At 37.8% G+C, this 19,061-nt stretch overlaps 1 protein-coding gene across 1 annotated transcript; it reads left to right on the forward strand.

The window, feature by feature from the left end:
- Nucleotides 1-1,598: 1,598 nt before the first annotated feature.
- LOC311078934 (uncharacterized protein) lies at nt 1,599-13,611 on the forward strand (the record flags this gene model as incomplete). The annotated part of the gene is made up of 6 exons (XM_084107985.1): nt 1,599-1,674; nt 2,553-2,642; nt 2,930-3,367; nt 9,821-10,063; nt 10,979-11,073; nt 13,519-13,611. The coding sequence occupies 6 exons, from the start codon at nt 1,599-1,601 to the stop codon at nt 13,609-13,611; spliced, it is 1,035 nt and encodes a 344-aa protein (XP_083964111.1).
- Between the last annotated feature and the right edge of the window lie 5,450 nt (nt 13,612-19,061).

The raw sequence follows: 19,061 nt of genomic DNA on the forward strand, positions 1-19,061 counted from the left end.
CCAGTTTGTTTGGAAGATGGCCATTTTGTTGAAACAGTGGCCTCTGATTCCAGAAAAGATTAAAGTTGTCTATGAAGTTCACTCCTTTTATATTACAGGTTTTTTGCAGCCATGAATTAAGCCCAAGCAACCGTGAGAACCTGTTACTTCCTCTAGCTGGAAGTGGTCCACTGATGAACGTTTGTACTTTCAGTCTTTTGAGTGTTTCAAAAAGTTCATTGAAATCCTTCTTAAGCTGTTCTGACTGCTCTTTATGGATATCATTCTTCCCCACATGAACGATGAGTCGATTTGCAGTCTTATGTTTCATCAAAATGTTTTGAATTTCTCTGTTTACGTCAGAGGTTGTTGCTTGTGGAAGGCAGCATGTAGTTGTATCTTTCGAGCTGATATCTCTGATCGTAGAGTCCCCAACTATCAATGTTTTGACCTCGGCTGCGCTCTGAGCTGAGTGCCGCTGTCTGCTTGACCTTGAGCGCCTGTTAGTATCAGAGTGAGCTCCTGGCTGTCTGTGTTCATCCACATTTAACAAATTTGAGCATTCCTCATTCAATAATACTTCAAATCTGTTCTTAAGATGAATAGGTTGTGGAAGACGACCAGTGTTTGTAATCCTTGTAGCTGTGTATGGTGTAGATGAAACTATTTTTGCCTGAGAGAGTCTAATGCCTCTATTTTTGGGTTTTGCCCCCTCTTTGTACCAACGGTTTGTAGGTCGATCGGCTTGTTTCTCTGCACTAGGTATGTTCTGTTGAGGAGCATTAAATTCATGACACTCACCGGCTGTGCGCTGTATTTGTCCATGATGAAACTCTGTTGTGGGTTCCGTCTGGTTTGATCCTACCATTAGCTTTGTTTCAAGAACTGTAATCCTTTGTAAAAGTTTTTGGCAGTTAGTGCAGCAAGTAGAATCAAAAGGACGCATTTTCTCTTATCCTTGTGAATGTTTTCTCTTCCGCCGGAATGTAAGCAGTTCAGTTTTCTCTTCCTCGGAATGTAAGCTTCAGTGAATTCTGAAGGAATGAAACTAATTCTGCTTTTTTATAGTAATCCAAGCGTTCTGAGCACTGTGCTGATTCACTGAAGTTAAAATTAGGTGATAAAATGTAATAATAACGAAAGCGATAGAGCAAAGTGCGGAGCAGTAGGCAAAAGCGTCCGACCAGTAGCAAAGCAGGAAGTAAAGTTTTACGATTATACTGTCACATACGAGCATACATCTTTACGATTATACTGTCACATACGAGCATACATCTTTACGATTATATTTAACTAATGGCAATTAGTACATTTTTTTAAATATATAATTACTTAATTACTATTAATTACTACTTATTAATTACTTAATATCTATAGCATAAACATAATTAACAGAAAAAAACTTTCTGTGTACGTCTCGTCGTCACTTGCCATTGGAAGCTCATTGAAGCAGCCTACGTTTCTGCTGAATCCTGCAGCTTATCTGGCAACCTCGAGTCAGGGGGTAGGGGGAGGAGATACACCGCTCTACAGTATTTTTAAAGTGATTGCAGTACCAGTTTTGGCCACAATCCTACATACGGTTCCTTTAAGCACAAGTCTCTTAGCCACGACCCATCATGAGGGACTGCTGCAATGCTCCTGAAAGGCAAGCGGAGCGCTGTGATAGGCCGAAGATGGCGAGTTCAGCATCGGGTAGAAGAGGCTTATTGTAAACCTTTGAGTACCAGTCAAAAATGCCTGACTAAAGTCCAGACATTAAAGCTGCTCTAAGCGATGTTGGGTGACGTCACTTCTTGTTGACGTTCGAAGTATTATCAAACAAAACAGAGGCTAGCTCAACCCTCCCTCCTCCTCATCCACGCACTAACCGTATGTGGGCGGAGTCAGACAATCAGAACAGTGTGTGGGCGGAGTCAGACAATCAGAACAATGTGTGGGCGGAGTCAGCCAATCAGAACAGTATGAGGGCGGAGTCTCACAGCACCAGAGAGTAATCTTGACGCACTCGCAAGAAAATGGAAAAGAAAAAGCCCTAATACTGGCAGCCCAATATTAATGTTTAAATACTGCATACCCAGAACACCTGCAGACTTGGATTTTTGTAGATGACTTTTAGAAATCCGGTGGGTCTTATGAATCCAAACATAAGACAGAATTATAGAATCCAGTTCCTTAAAAGGGAACTATGCAGTTTTCTTTTTTTAGCTTAATTTACCTTAACTGAACAGCTTCGGAGTCATTGGAATGGTTATATGACTTTTTTCGGGTTGAATGGTGGCCGTCTCGCTTCCCCCTAGCGCCTGTGAGCGGAGTTATATTGAATAATGTCCTGGCTCCTCCAAGCTCTATAATGGCAGTGTAACGTCAGCGGGTTGAAAAAGAAGACGAAGGTCAAGCGAAGATACAAAATACTCAATATTTATTTCCATAGGCAAAATCCAAACAAACTCAAAACAGTGTGCTAGTACACAAACAATAACCGACCAAGACATGAGTGAGAAGGGGAACTTAAATACCGAGGTGATAATGACATGACAACAGGTGATGGTGATGATGATGGGTGAACACAGGTGATGAGGATGATGATGACGATGTGCAGGTGAAGGTGATGATGGAGGATTCTGGGAAGTGTAGTGCAGACACAGACAAGGAAGAAGGCGGTGAATGTGACAGGCAGTGAATGGCTTGAGAAAACTTGAAGCCCAAAAAAAGTGCATCAATCCATGATAAAAATACTCCACAGGCTCTGGGGGTTAATAAAGGCCTTTTGAAGCGAAGCAAATGTGTTTTTGTAAGAAAAATACCCATATTTATAACTTAATAATCTAAAATAACTAGCTTCCGCCAGACGACCGTACGCAAGTCGACTTGCGCCATATTTGGATTTAGATTTATCGGCCAATGTATCGGTTATCGGTATCAGCCAAAATTTTCATATCGGTTGCAGTCAATTTGATTTTTTATCCTTTATCGATTACTTTATGGCACTTTTTTCTAGGCTTTTCCACCTCACCAGCCTATCAGCAGTCTGTGAACGTCTACTACTTCGTGTCGGAGTCGAAAACGTTCTCTGAAGCGGAGCTGTACTGTAAAGAGACCTACACAGACCTGGTCACTATTGAAAACTCGGATGATCTGAGGACACTTCAGACCGCACAGGTCACTCATACGGGCGCGTGGATCGGGCTGAGGGAAACCAAGGCTCTTCTCTGGCACTGGGCTCTGGCTGACACACGCTTTTACAGAGACACCGAGACCGAATACAGGAACTGGGCAGCTTTCGAGCCCGACGTCAATCTCGATCAAGACTGCGTCATCATGACGTACAGAGGAGAGTTCGAGAACACCAACTGCCTCGATATCTTCAACTTCATTTGTTATGATGGTGAGTAAATATGGCAGAATATTATATCAGGATTGTTTCCAGGCAGGATCACGATTCTGTTTCATGTTGGAGTCTTCCTGTTTCGAATGCGCATGCGTCGCGTCTGAACGCGTTGTTGTCTTTGGAGCTCCATCGATTGATTTATAATTCTTGATTTCTCTTTAAACTCACTTACAACGAACATTTTCTATTTTTCCTCACCTCATAGTTACAACGCGGACTGTTGAGCAGACGCGTCTCAAGCCTATTAGTGATCCAACGTCGGATACTCTTATAGGTTACTCCTGTGGATCACGGCTGAACGCGTCTTCTCCACACTCACTTACAAACAAAAATTTTTTTCGCCTATCGTGCGTCTACTCTACACCTGTACCACTAAAAAGACGGATTATATCCAAGACTTCAGTCATAAATTAGTATTAATATTGATAGCATCACTGGTAGCGTCGTTGCTAACTTAACTTACTGTCCATCTGTTAAAATGGCGAATATATCAGATGTAAGTAGTCTACCTTTTGGTGCAGGTGAGGACACATTTGAGCTACACGCGTTGCAGTCTGAGCTGGAAGCTGTTGAGAAACAGATCCACGACCTTTTAGTGAGAAAAGCCGAGCTGATAGACCGGCGGTTAGCTCTTGAAACATCACGCGCCGATGCACACAAATCAGTGATCAACGTTACTAACCCGCTGACTCCGACCTCGTCTACTCCGTGCGTTACTCAGCATCGGTCACGAGCGTCGAGGCCGCGATCAGCCATGGTCTCGTTTACGCCGGCTCCAACATGCCACCACGAAGCCTGGATATTTCCGCAGCGGAAGACGCGAGTCAGGTCTAGACCAAGAAAACTCTCTCCGACCCTCCCGGTTTTCGAGATATCCACACAAAACCGCTTCTCCCCTCTTCACGAAACAGAACGCGATGCTGTGATCATCGGTGATTCCATCGTTCGACACGTACAAGCTACGTTAAATAAAAGTAAGGTGCATAGTCACTGCTTTCCTGGTGCTCGTGTTTCTGAAATCGCTGCTCACGTTCCCGAGATTCTGAACGAGCGCGTCGGAACTGTGGTCCTGCACGCGGGAGGGGCCGACATCAGGCTGCGCCAGACGGAGGTTCTGAAGAAAGACTTCAGGAATCTGATCGATACGGTACGCAGCACATCGCCTGATATAACGATCATTGTGTCAGGACCGCTTCCCACGTACCGACTAGGTCATGAAAAGTTTAGTAGATTATTCGCGCTAAATGAATGGTTAATGTCATGGTGCAATGAGCAGAAACTGCTCTTTGTAAATAATTGGAATCTGTTTTGGGAGCGTCCTAGGCTTTACCGTGCCGATGGCTTACACCCAAGCAGATTCGGATCGGATCTTCTGTCAGATAACATCTCCAAAATGTTAAATACCTTTTGACTAGTAACCAAAAGTTCAAATCATAGTCTCTGCTGCACCAAATTAACTGATATAAATAGTGTAGAACATTGCATAGAAACTGTGTCTATTCCTCGTTTAGTGAGATCAAATAATAAATCTACTGCAGGATCTAGAAAAAATCGAATTGTTATTAAACCAGAAAATGTTGCTATTAGTAAACAAAAACAATTTCTAAAGCTAGGTCTTCTAAACATTAGATCACTCACACCTAAGGCAGTTATTGTAAATGAAATAGTCACGGATAATAGCTTCGATGTCCTTTGCCTTACTGAAACTTGGCTTAAACCTAATGATTATTTCGGTCTAAATGAGTCTACTCCATCAGGATACTCCTATAAGCACGAACCCCGTCTGATTGGTCGTGGCGGCGGTGTTGCAGCGGTCTATAGAGATATTCTCAATGTTACTCAGAAAACGGGTTATAAGTTTATTTCGTTTGAAATACTTGTACTAAATGTTACGCTCTTAGATGTTAGAAAAAAATCCATATTATCTCTAGCCTTGGCTACCGTATATAGACCGCCTGGGCCTTATGCTGATTTCCTAAAAGAGTTTGCAGATTTTCTCTCAGATCTATTGGTCAATGTAGATAAAGCATTAATTGTTGGAGATTTTAACATACACGTAGATAATCCAAATGATGCGTTAGGGGCTGCGTTTATAGATTTATTAAATTCCTTTGGGGTCAAACAAAACGTCACCGGACCAACTCATCGTCTTAATCACACACTCGATTTAATTATATCATATGGAACCGATCCAACCGATATAGATATCATTCCACAAAGTGATGATGTCACTGACCATTACTTGGTAACTTGCATATTACGTACTGCTGTAATATGTCATGCGGCGCCGCGTTTTCGACCAGGCAGAACAATCCTTCCATCCACCATAGATAATTTCTCGAGTTGCTTGTCTGATCTGTCTCAGCTGCTGCCTGAACCCAAACAAACAGATGAACTAGAAGAACTAACTAGCACTATGAGCACCATTCTCTCTAAAACATTGGATGTTGTTGCACCTGTTAGATTAAAAAAGGTCACAGAGAAAATTAAAGCACCATGGTACAATAATACTACGCATGTTCTAAAGAGAGAAACCCGTAATTTAGAGCGTAAATGGAAACAAACTAATTTAGAGGTCTTTAGAATCGCGTGGAAAGACAGTATGTCACGTTATAAAAAGGCCCTAAAAGCGGCCAGGGCTGAGCATCTCCGCAAACTAATAGAAAACAACCAAAACAATCCTAGGTTTTTATTTAACACCGTGGCTAGACTAACAAATAAACAGACGTCACCCGAACAAAATATCCCGTTACAGTTTAGTAGTAATGATTTCATGAACTTCTTCACTGAGAAAATAGAAAACATCAGAACCACAATTGTAAACGTTCAATCCTCAATCGCACCTTATAATTCAGCCTCAATTTTCCCCCCGCAAGAACAATTACAGTGCTTTACAACTATAGAACAAAAAGAGTTAAATAAACTTATCACTTCATCTAAAACAACAACATGTTTATTAGATCCTATACCAACTACTGAAAGAAGTGTTACCTGTAGTGGAAGAGCCTCTCCTCAATATTATTAACTCTTTATCTTTAGGTCATGTTCCAAGAACATTTAAACTGGCAGTGATAAAACCTCTCATTAAGAAACCACAATTAGACCCGCATAATCTAGCAAATTATAGACCCATTTCAAATCTACCTTTTATGTCTAAAATACTAGAAAAAGTTGTGTCCGCTCAACTGGGCTCTTTCTTGCAAGAAAATGATATCTATGAAAAGTTTCAGTCAGGATTCAGGCCGCATCATAGCACTGAAACTGCGCTCGTTAAAATCACAAATGATTTACTTTTAGCTTCTGACCAAGGCTGTATCTCAATACTAGTTTTACTTGATCTAAGTGCTGCGTTCGATACTATAGATCACACAATACTCTTAGATCGACTACAAAATTATACTGGTGTTCAAGGACAAGCATTAAGCTGGTTTAGATCATACTTATCAGACCGCTACCATTTTGTCTATTTAAATGGAGAAAAATCGATCATAACTCCAGTAAACTATGGAGTGCCGCAGGGATCTGTGTTGGGCCCTCTATTATTCTCAATATATATGCTGCCACTTGGAAATATTATAAGGAAACATGGAATTAGTTTCCATTGTTATGCTGATGACACTCAAATATATATTTCATCACGGCCGGATGAAAACGCTAAATTATCCAAATTGACGGAGTGTGTTAAAGATATAAAAGATTGACGCGTAATTTTCTATTATTAAATCCAGACAAGACAGAGGTAATACTTATCGGTTCAAAAAACCGCCCACAGAACCTCTCACAATACAACTTTGACATCGTAGGATGTCCTGTTACTTTATCCTCTACAGTAAAAGACCTGGGTGTTATACTCGATTGTAACCTGTCTTTTGAAAATCATATTTCGTATGTTACAAAAACAGCCTTTTTCCACCTTAGAAACATTGCTAAGCTACGTAATATGCTATCAGTTTCTGATGCAGAAAAGTTAGTTCATGCATTCATGACCTCGAGACTAGATTACTGTAATGCTTTATTAGCCGGTTGTCCTGCATCCTCAATAAACAAGCTACAGTTAGTCCAAAATGCAGCCGCTAGAGTTCTTACTAGATCAAGAAAATATGATCATATAACACCGATTTTATCATCACTACATTGGTTACCTATAAAGTTCCGTATTAATTACAAGGTATTGCTACTGACTTATAAAGCCCTAAACGGCTTAGCTCCAGTCTATTTAACGGATCTTCTATCACCCTATAATCCATCGCGCTCTTTAAGATCAATAAATTCAAGGCTTTTGGTCATACCTAGGATATCCAGATCCACCAAAGGAGGGAGAGCATTTTCACATTTGGCTCCAAAACTCTGGAATAGCCTTCCTGATACTGTTCGTTGCTCGGACTCACTCTCCCAGTTTAAAACTAGATTAAAGACGCATCTTTTCAGCCAGGCATTCATATAATATTGTTAATCTCACAGTTTCAAACTACAATCCGGCCTCTAGTTCATAAATGCCAGAGGAGAACTGGCCCCCGACTGAGCCTGGGTTCTCCCAAGGTTTTTTTTTTCTCCATTAGGTCACCTGATGGAGTTTTAGGACACCATTAGGCCGCTTGATGGAGTTTTTTCGGTTCCTTGCCACTGTTGCCTTTGGCTTGCTCAGTTGGGGATATTTTGGGGATATTTAATTTTATTCTATCAATCAATAAATTCCACTAGAAACAAACTTTGTTGTATTATTTTATTTTAATACTGTGAAGCTGCTTTGATACAATCTGTATTGTGAAAAGCGCTATACAAATATACTTGATTTGATTTGATTTGATTTACTGAGCAGAACAGCCACAATAATTTACAGCCCTGTGAAACAAAACATTTGAGAAACAATCCTGTTTAATATTTAAAGAAATGTGGTAAAACTAAAACCATAAACATTTTCATAACAAAAATAAAATAGAAATAAAAATAAATAAATAAAAATAAACATTTTATTTTAGCTCTTAGAATTTAAGTTGAAGTACGGAAATAACTAAAACTAAAAGCATAAACTTAATAAAAATATGTAGACAAAAAAAAAAAAAAAAAACTAATTAAACTAAATTAATTCAACTTTAAATGAAAAATAACTTTTATTATCATTAACTATTAAAAAAAAATTAAAAATGATATTTTAGCTCATTGCCAAGGCAACATTTATCGTTTAGTTCCACTTGAAGTACTAAATGCCAAAACCAAAATTTCTTGAAACTAAAATTAAATCTAATTCAAAATTATATAATTATTGTCTGGGTTTAGTTCTGTTTTGTCTTTGTTTTGCTTAAGTTCAGCCTCTGTTTTCACATGTGTTTCTTTGATTCACCTCATTCACATCTCATTTCGTAATTTTCGTTGTTTTTATCACTTTTATTATTTTTTAACAAATTATTTTTAATGTGTCAATTGTTTTAGTTAAACCGAATGAAAATGAGAAATGATTCCTTGGCATTTAGCTGACATATTTCAATATACAGTATGGAATTTTTCGCCACTAGGGGTCGCTAACCTCTTTACAATAACAAAGGCGTAGTTTGATGACGCAACATTTGCTAAGAATTATGGATCTTGTCGTCAACGTCAAGCCGACCGATCTAATAATGTTTATGGATGACTGAATATATCGATGCTTTTATCATGACTGTGATATGAAGCAGTTCGGGATTGCTAAGAGACAGCTATCAGCTCCACACGCGACGCGTGTGGAATAAGGACATAAGGACATTTAGGAAAGGAATAAGGACATTTCATTCTACCGAACTACACGCAAGTGCAGAATTACTACTCACAGGTCAGTTTATTAGACAAATTAAACTTGTGAGGTAACTGTAGCTGTTTCACTTGGTCTAACATTACACTATCACACTAAACTGCATTTGAATGTGTTGAAATGTATGTGTTAGTTTGTCTGTATGAGATTAGCAGTAAGCTAGATCAACATTAGAATAACATACAGATCATATTCTAACATTTTATCATTGTTGAACTATATAACATTGATTAGTTTTATGTAAATGTGCTCACCTGTTTAATAAAGTACATGTAGAAGCGGTCGAAGTCTCGGACGTGGAGCTCTCGTTTATATACTGTCTATGGGAGCTCTCGGCATCTCGAAAACACCGCGCTTATATTGATTCTCATTTTAGTTCTCCTTTTTTATCCAAAGTCTGTTTGCCATGGTCCATAATGTTTGAACGAAACAACAACAGCGTGCAGATAGACATTGCGAACTACATTGTCCACGTCTGTCACGGTTACTATCAGACGGCTCTGGAACATAGCTCTGGTTACCATGGCAGCACGAGCGGAAACCAGGGACAACGCGGATATGACGCCATTGACGGCGACAAAACGGAAATAAAGAAACGCGACGTGTCTATCAGGCGTCTGTACACATGGAGAGGAGCTCAGAGTTACTGCAGCAGTTTCACACAGATCTGGTCAGCGTCAGGAACCCGGACGAGAACCTTCAGATCCAGCGGCTCATTCCCGAACTAGGGTTTGCATACATCGGCCTTTTCCAAGACTCTTTCGCCTGGTCCGACAGAAGCGAGTCTGCCTTCAGAAACTGGGATTTGTTTCAGCCAGATTTGCTCGGAGAATGTGTTGCAATGCAGGAGGACAAATATTGGAAGACTGAGCTCTGCTGGAACCTGAAACCATTTTTCTGCTATCGCAGTGTTTCCTCACTAATTATTATTAATATGATGAGTCGTGGCGTAACTGTTAGTGAAGTGTCTTAAAGGGACAGTTCAGACCAAAAAAGGATAATTTTGTAATAATTTACATAATGTTAAACTCTTGTGCTCCTCGCGGTCAGAAACGAGTGTGAGACGAGTTTCCTCTAGTGGAAGCGTTTGGAACTGCAGCCGAACAACATCTCACTGACAGATCGTTTTATGAGATATCAAGATCATATTTGAAACACAACTTGTTTATATTTATATGGCTTTGATTTTCTCTCAGTTTTAGAGTGTTTTTGAAAATATATATTTAATAGAAAAATGTAAAATTTTATTTTTGTACATTTTTCATAATAAATGTAAAATTGTATAACTTTTTTTTCCAAGATCACGTTTATAAACTTTTTTTTTACTCCAGCAATAATCAGTCATCTTTAAAAAAGAGACCAAACTTCAGTCTGTGATCCAAAGATTCAAGATTTACAATTTCATTTTCAGTTCCATGCCTTTTAAAAGTGAATAAATGGATTATAACTGCTGCATAAATATAATTCCAATCCATAAAATCCCCTAAGAATACAAAATATTAAATCAAAAACATTATCAAACTTAAATATAGTCCAATTATATTGAATTAAAAAAAAATCAGTAATGTTTGAACGACACGTGAACAGTACCGGTAATCTGTCCAGTTATCAAACAGAAAAACCTATACTGGTTTCTATACTGTATGTAAAGCTAGATTTTCTCGTTTCAAACCGGTTTAACTTTGTTCTGTGAAACAAGATATTTTAAGAAACAGCATCAGTATCTTTGAGTGTGAATCACTTGAACTGACAGTTGTAGAATGTTTGTAGTGACAGCTGTGTGTTAGTGTGTGTGAAACGCTGAGCTCTGGGCTTCTGTTCAGGGGAGGCTGTGATGAAGAGGCAGATCCTGAGACTGGAGCTGAAATCTGCTCTCAGTGTGAATGATCCTCATATGAAGACGGCCATCTTAGCTGAGGCGAGTCACAGCACACACACACACACACACACACATGTCTGGTTTACTATCTTTGTGGGGACTCTCCATAGACTTAATGGTTTTTATACTGTACAAACGGTATATTCTATCTCCTTACACTAACCCTACCCCTAAACCTACCCATCACAGGAAACTTTCTGCATTTTTACATTTCCAAAAAAACTCATTCTGTATGATTTATAAGCTTGTTTACCCATGGGGACCTCTATTTAGGTCCCCACTGTGACACGAGTCCCCATGAGTCTGTGTGCATTCAGGTTGAAGTCCCCACCGGGATAGAAAAACAGGTACACACACACACGCACACGCACACACACACACACACACACTGCTGATGACTTCACATACACACACACACACACACACACACACAGCCATGTTTATGTGATTTGTGAGGACATTCCATAGGCGTAATGGTTTTTATACTGTACAAACTGTATATTCTATCCCCCTACACTGCCCCTATCCCTAAACCTACCCATCACAGGAAACATTCTGCATTTTTACATTAAAAAAAACACTGCTTAGTATGTTTTTAAAGCCATTTGAAAAATGAGGACACCCAAAATGTCCTCATATATCACCTATTTTCCCGAGTGTCCTCATTTGCAGGTGTGTTATCATAAAAATGTCCTCAGTTGTCATGAAAACAAACTCACACACACGCACACACACACACACACACACACACACTGCTGATGACTTCACATACACACACACACATACACCGCTGATGACTTCACACATACACACACACACATACATGTCTATATTACTAACAGGGGACTATCGCTCTACACTGGCCAAGAGGGGACTAGTGTTTCTGGTCATTTTGAAGAAACAAAAATGACATACAAAATGTTCTTTTAAGCTCCTTTTTCATAATATAACTTCAAATATGCATTTTTTTATTTAAAAAAAAAACATGCCAAGTGGGGACCTGAAACTCTGAACGATCTCTACCTATACAAGTGGGGACTCTCATAGGCTGCAATGGAGCTGTGTGTGTGTGTGTGAACAGTGAAGTGAACTGGCAGTGAAATCTGCCTTCATTATGTAACTATATATATATATACAGTACCAGTCAAAAGTTTTTGATGTTTTTGAAAGAAGTCTCTTATGCTCATCAAGCCTGCAGTTAAAAAAAAACAGTAATATTATGAAATATTATTACAATTTAAAATAATGGTTCTCTTTTTTAATATATTTTAAAATGTAATTTATTTTTGTGATGCAAAGCTGAATTTTCATCAGCAAGTACTCCAGTCTTTGGTGTCTTATGATCCTTCAGAAATCATTCTAATATGATGATTTGATACTCAGTTATTATCAATGATGGAAACAGTTGTGCTGTTTAATATATTTTTTTGGAATACTTTTTTCAGGATTCATTGATGAGTAAAACGTTAACAGCATTTATTCATAAAAACAGCATTTATTCAAAATAAAAACATTTCTAACAATATAAATCGTTACCATCACCTTTTATCAATTTAACGCATTCTTGTTGAATTAAAGTACTAATTTCTTTTTAAAAAAATAGTTATTGTTCCCAAACTTTTGAACGGTAGTGTATATTGTTACAAAAGATTTCTATTCTAAATAAATACAGTTCTTTTTAACTTTTTATTCATCAAATAATCCTGAAAAAAGTATCTCAGGTTATAAAAAAAATATTAAGCAGCACGACTGTTTCCAACATTGATCATAAATCATCATATTAGAATGATTTCTGAAGGATCATAAGACACCAAAGACTGGAGTACTTGCTGATGAAAATTCAGCTTTGCATCACAAAAATAAATTACATTTTAAAGTATATTAAAAAAGAGAACCATTATTTTAAATTGTAATAATATTTCATAATATTACTGTTTTTTTTTTTGTTGTTTGTTTTTTTTAACTGCAGGCTTGATGAGCATAAGAGACTTCTTTCAAAAACATTAAAAATAGTAGTGTTTCCAAACTTTTGACTGGTACTGTATATATATATATACAAGACCATTTAACCATTTAAATCTACAAAGGGGTAAAAAATATAGACGGCCCGACGGCAACAGTTCAAAATCAGAGGCGAGAATATCCTCTTATCATTCATAATATTATTTTTCTTATTTAACGCTCTCTCTTCAGAGATACTTTCTATGCTTGGTTATGCAGTCCCTAACAATTTACTTGTTACTACTTTTCTTAATAATTTCTTCTGTACCTCAGTAGCAGTTCCATACCAACAAATAATACAGAATATCATAACACTTACAATGAAAGCACTATAAAACATCAGAAGCGTTATGTTGTGGACATTACAGCAAAGTTATTGCTTTAAGAAATTCATTCTCTGTTGTGGCCTATTAATTAAAACATAATTTCTACTCTAATAAAATCAATAGACATGCCATTTTTTTCTGTTTCCTTTGTTTCTAGGATGTTGATGAACGATCTCTACCTATACAAGTGGGGACTCTCATAGGCTGCAATGGAGCTGTGTGTGTGAACAGTGAAGTGAACTGGCAGTGAAGTCTGCCTTCATTATGTAACTATATATATATATAGTATATTATATATTATACCTTTTTTCATTCATAATATTATTTTTCTTATTTAAAGCTTATTTTCTCTCTTCATAGATGCTTTCTATGCTTGGTTATGCAGTCCCTTTAGGGTTTATGGGATTAATCAAACAGAAATAGCTCTTTAAGGTAACAATTTCAGGTGACCTATATTTAGTATAGTGTAAAGCATACTTTATACAGTGAATAATGATTTTCTTAATTTAAAATGAACTTCGCGTCCCCAGTTGGATGGTATAGAACGATACTTGTTTGGCTGCTTTGTACATTTCTTGCCATCACAAACACACTGTAAAGATTTTGGAGGTCAGTCTCAAAATGTTACGTAGACTTGCTGCACTGAACATTTTTAGTTGGTTCAGTTGAAATATATGAAGTAGGGATGTTCATTTAACATTTTGTTTTCTGACTGAAAGCTGATGCTTGTTAACCAGTCATCATCAGTTAACTGACATGATTTGAAGGTTAGATTAGAATTAAATGGAATTAGAATAGATAATAGTCTGTGACCGATTCAAATACCTCAAAAATGTAGATTTACATGTGCAAATAGCAGCATAAACAACACAACATGAGGATTCACACACCGTCACATCAAGCACCCGCAGTGCTTCTGTGAACACAGTAAACCAGAATAAAACTGTATATATAACTGTATATATAATAAATAGGCCAACTTAAATGAACAATTAACAAAACTAAAGTGCAATAAATAATACACGCTTTAGGGTCTGTTTACACGACATCATTTTCAACTGAAAACTGAAAACGTTTTGGCCGTTCATTTCAACGAAAATGCCATTTTGGTGGCCTGACAATGCAAGCTTTTGAAAACGAGTTTTAAAGTGCAAGGTTTTGAAAATGATGCCTTTACCATCTGCATGTAAACAACATAAACGGGAATTTGTGAAATTGGTATGTCATTCCAACCCGGTCACACTAAATGCTTCTCTATAGCACACATTGGGCCCTATCTCGCACCCAGCGCAATTGACTTTGTACACCGACGCATGTTTCATTCCTATTTTGCACCCGCGCAAAGCGGACTTTTCCCTCCACAGACGCACGTCGGTTAACTAAGAAATACACTTGCGCTCCCCGGGGCGGTTCAGCGCAAAGAGGAGGCGTGTTCCGGCGCAAACGTTCCCTGATGCTATTTTACAGGTTTAGAAAACAATTGCGCCACTGACCGAAAAAAAACAGTTTAAAGTCAGTGGCGTGTTGCGCATGTTATTCATATGCTATTTTAAGGGCGCATGCTTGGCCATAATCAGTGTAGCGTGTGCACAACATACACTTTGATTCTCTCATCTACACAGAAGCAGCAGTTCTCATTTTTGCAAATAATACATTATTACGATAGATAGATAGATAGATAGATGATAGATAGGTAGATAGATAGATAGATAGATAGATAGATAGATAGATAGATAGATGATAGATAGATAGATAGATGATAGATAGATAGATAGATAGATAGATAGATAGATAGATAGATAGATAGATAGATAGATAGATAGATAGATAGATTATTATAAAAGCATACATCTAGCTTACACATTTAGCCAAATTATCATACGCCTGTTTAACCGAAGTTAATTTGGGTGTGTTTCTCCATCCCCAACATCCCTGACGAGAACGTCGGTCTCCTCGGCTGTGAACCGCTCCTGGTGTGCGTCTGGCAAATCCGCCGTTATAATAGGACTCCGCTATAGAACAAGCGCGCCTGCTCTTAAAGGGAATGTGAGATGACGCTCTGATTGGTTTATTTCACGTTACGCCCAAACCACACCTATGAGTAATGAAGCGACTTCAGACCAACCCCTTTTAGATTTGCGCCTGGCGCAAAAGTCATTTATCCCGCCGGGAAAATAGCAACAGCGCCGAGACCCGCCCACAAAGTTACTTGCGCTTTGCGCTTTGACACTTGCGTTTCAGATCGTTCAAATAGGGCCCATTGTGTTTATTGTGCAATTTATACGCGGAAATGAGTTTTTACGTGTATGTGATACGCATGGGTGGGTTTAGGGTAGGTTTAGTAGTGGTGTGTAATATGTAATATGTATTATATGTTTGGTTAGGATTAGTGTTGTAGGGTGTGTGTACACGCAATAAAGTGCGTATCATATGCATGTAAAAAACTAATTTTCACGTAAAACATTGCACGATAAACAATGCGTGCTATAGAGATGCATGTTCATGAGATCAGGCTGGTCATGCACAAGTATATAACATGTTCACATGTGTACTTATCATCAGGTGTTCACATGGTCATGAGTATTACGTGTTTGACGATTTTTTTTTTTTTTACAAAGTGAACTACTGGCCTGGCTTGCATAATACAGCCCTTTTAGTGTTTATAGGGTTTGTTTGTAAACAATGTTATAGTTGTATTTAACAATATTTTACATTTTGCACGCAGTTGTGTAGTGTATTACTTTAGTTTGAAAATTACTTGCATTATCTTTTTAATGGTTAAATTCTCATTAATTTATCTTTCATTATGCTTAGATGAGGTTAAATCTTGGCTTGCTCAAAACTTTTTGTCTTTAAATGAAGACAAAACTGAGGTGATCGTTTCTGGCCGGGGGTGAATAGAGCAGAAATATTGCTTTAAGGTAACAATTGCAGGTCACCACACAAGTTAAACTGTACATGATCTAGACTCTAGATAAATATAATGCGACCGCAGCTGTAAGTCAGGGGAATGCTTATATTTATTCCTTTGGTTTCAATTTTGAACATGTTGCAGTTCTTTTTAAAAAGGTATACATTTTAATACAATTATAAAATGATATAACATGATTTGATACTGTATATTAGCAGCAATTACGGTACACATTTTTCACTTTAGCAACAAGTGGAGACCCTCTGTAACGGATGACAGACAGGATGTATATGCAACAACGCTCTTTATTGAAAACACACAGATGGTCAGAAACACAGCACACAGATGAACGCCAACACAGCGGGACAGGTGGGCGGACACAAACGCTGGTGGTGTGGTGACGCAGGGACCTCGGTGGGCAACTGGTGCTGGTGCAGTAATCCTGTGGTGATTCCTCGTGAAGTGCTCGATGATCTTGTGAAGAGTGCAGGTAATCCAGGAAGACACGACGAAGACAGGAAGATCCAAAACAGCACAGGGAAACACAGGAACAGGCACGGGAAACACCGGGAAACCACAACGATCTGACAACATGAGACACCAGTTACTGAGCTTATATAGAGACATACAATTGAAACCAGCTGGCGCTACTGATCACTGATGATCAGTGACCACGCCCACAGACACACACACAACAGCACGTTAGACGAGAGAGAGACAGTGAATTCATGAACCGTGACACCCTCTTTTCTGTAATGAAAGACCAATCTTATGGGTTGTGGTCTCTCAGACATCGGCAGTAATAAAAATAAAATAAAAACATTGTTTCCCTTTGGACTTAAATTACACTTGATACTGGGCATCATTACATTTTTCCCCTGACTGACAGGGGATGCTTGTAACCCGATCATAATCTGTTATCCGACAAGATTAGAATGTTATATTCTAATTAAATTAAATTAGAATGTACTGTATGTATTCAAACTTTAAAGATTTTAAAGATTTGTTTTTAAAATATATCATTTAAGCTTTATTATACTTCTTATAAATAAACTCAGCACCTGATATCCTGATCACTGAATTTGTGTGACTCTCTGACACAGACACACACACACACACACCCTTTGGCTGGTGCTTTTTGAAAGCTCCGCAGGTCAAACGCTGATGTAAAGAGAGGCCAGAGGGACCTGATTTCTAAACATGTAAGATGATTTTTTATTTTCGTGAACCCGTTTCATACATTGCGTTGTTTCATGAGCTGTATGTTTTTTTCTTCAACTCTCTAAACATTTAAATGATTGCATTTTTTTTTGTGTGTGAATCCATTTTATTTAAACTGGATAGTTCTACATTTATTTCAACTTTTTGTGTGAGGTTTTAGTAAGATCTTTATTTTATATTATTTATTTATAATCATTTATATTCTTTTAAAGAACAGAATGTTTTATGTAAGATGATTTTTATTCTTTTGTTTATCTAAAACTGAAAGAATTGATTTCAGTAAGATATATTTTATAAGCATTTCATTATATACTTATAAATAATAGATTTTTTTTTTGTATGACATTGTTTAATCACAGTGTCTGAACAGCACGTTTCAGATGTCAGAGCTCAAAAGGGTGGGAGGGGAATCCCGTGACACAGATGGTCACATCTCATCTAATGTCTGATCTCCACGCACATACACACACACGCTTTGAGAGACTCATTGCAATTTTTTTTTGTGACTCCATTTTATTTAAACTTTTTTGGTGTGTGGTTTTAGGAAGATCTTTATTTTATATTATTTATTTATAATCATTTATATTCTTTTAAAGGATAGAATGTTTTTTTGTATGTAATTGTTTAATCACAGTGTCTGAGCTGTACGTTTCAGATGTCAGAGCTCAAAAGGGTGGGAGGGGAATCCCATGACACACACATGGTCACATCTCCTCTGATCTCCACGCACATACACACACACGCTTTGAGAGACTCATTGCATTTTTTTGTGACTCCATATTATTTAAACTTTTTTGGTGTGAGGTTTTAGTAAGATCTTTATTTATTGTATAATCATTTATATTCTTTTAAAAGAACTGAATGGCTTTTTAACATTTGCGTGTGAGATAAACTTCCACAGTTTATCCTTATCAGTTTCACAGTACAGCCCGGATGCGCTCAGGCATATGTAGGGAGGAGAATCCTGTGATACCAACTTCCAAAACACACACTAACTGTCATGTTCAAAAGGCTTCAAAAGGCATCAAAACCCAAAACTAGCTGTCATGACATAATTATTATAACTGTGTCTTCAAAAAAACACACACTAACTGTCATGTTCAAAAGGCTTCAAACAATTAAAACTAGATGACATAATTATTTAATCACAGCGTCTTCAAAACCTTCTGTCAATATCAAAAGGTTTCAAACTAGCTGTCATAGCCATGATGTAATTATTAAAACACTTTCTGTCAATATCAAAAGGCATCAAAAGACTTCAAAACCCCAAACTAGCTGTCAATAACTACATGATCAAGGGTTAGGAGGGTCAATAGGTCAAAACTAGATGTCAAAAAGACTTCAAAACCCCTTTGATCTCCTTTGATCTCATCTCATCTTCTTTGACCCCTTTGATCCTATGCCAAAAGGGGCAGGTACCTGTCACCGAAAGGGGCGTGGCACCTGTCAATCAATCATTTTTGACAGGTGGTCCCTGGTAGCAACTACTTAGGTTATATATTTTATTAATTAAATAAATAGACAGGTCAATAAATTAGTCATTTATGAATTATGTTGATGATTGTTCA

The sequence above is a fragment of the Abramis brama genome (assembly GCF_963993115.1).
Source record: "Abramis brama genome assembly, chromosome: 3".
In the NCBI taxonomy this organism is placed as follows: domain Eukaryota; kingdom Metazoa; phylum Chordata; class Actinopteri; order Cypriniformes; family Leuciscidae; genus Abramis; species Abramis brama.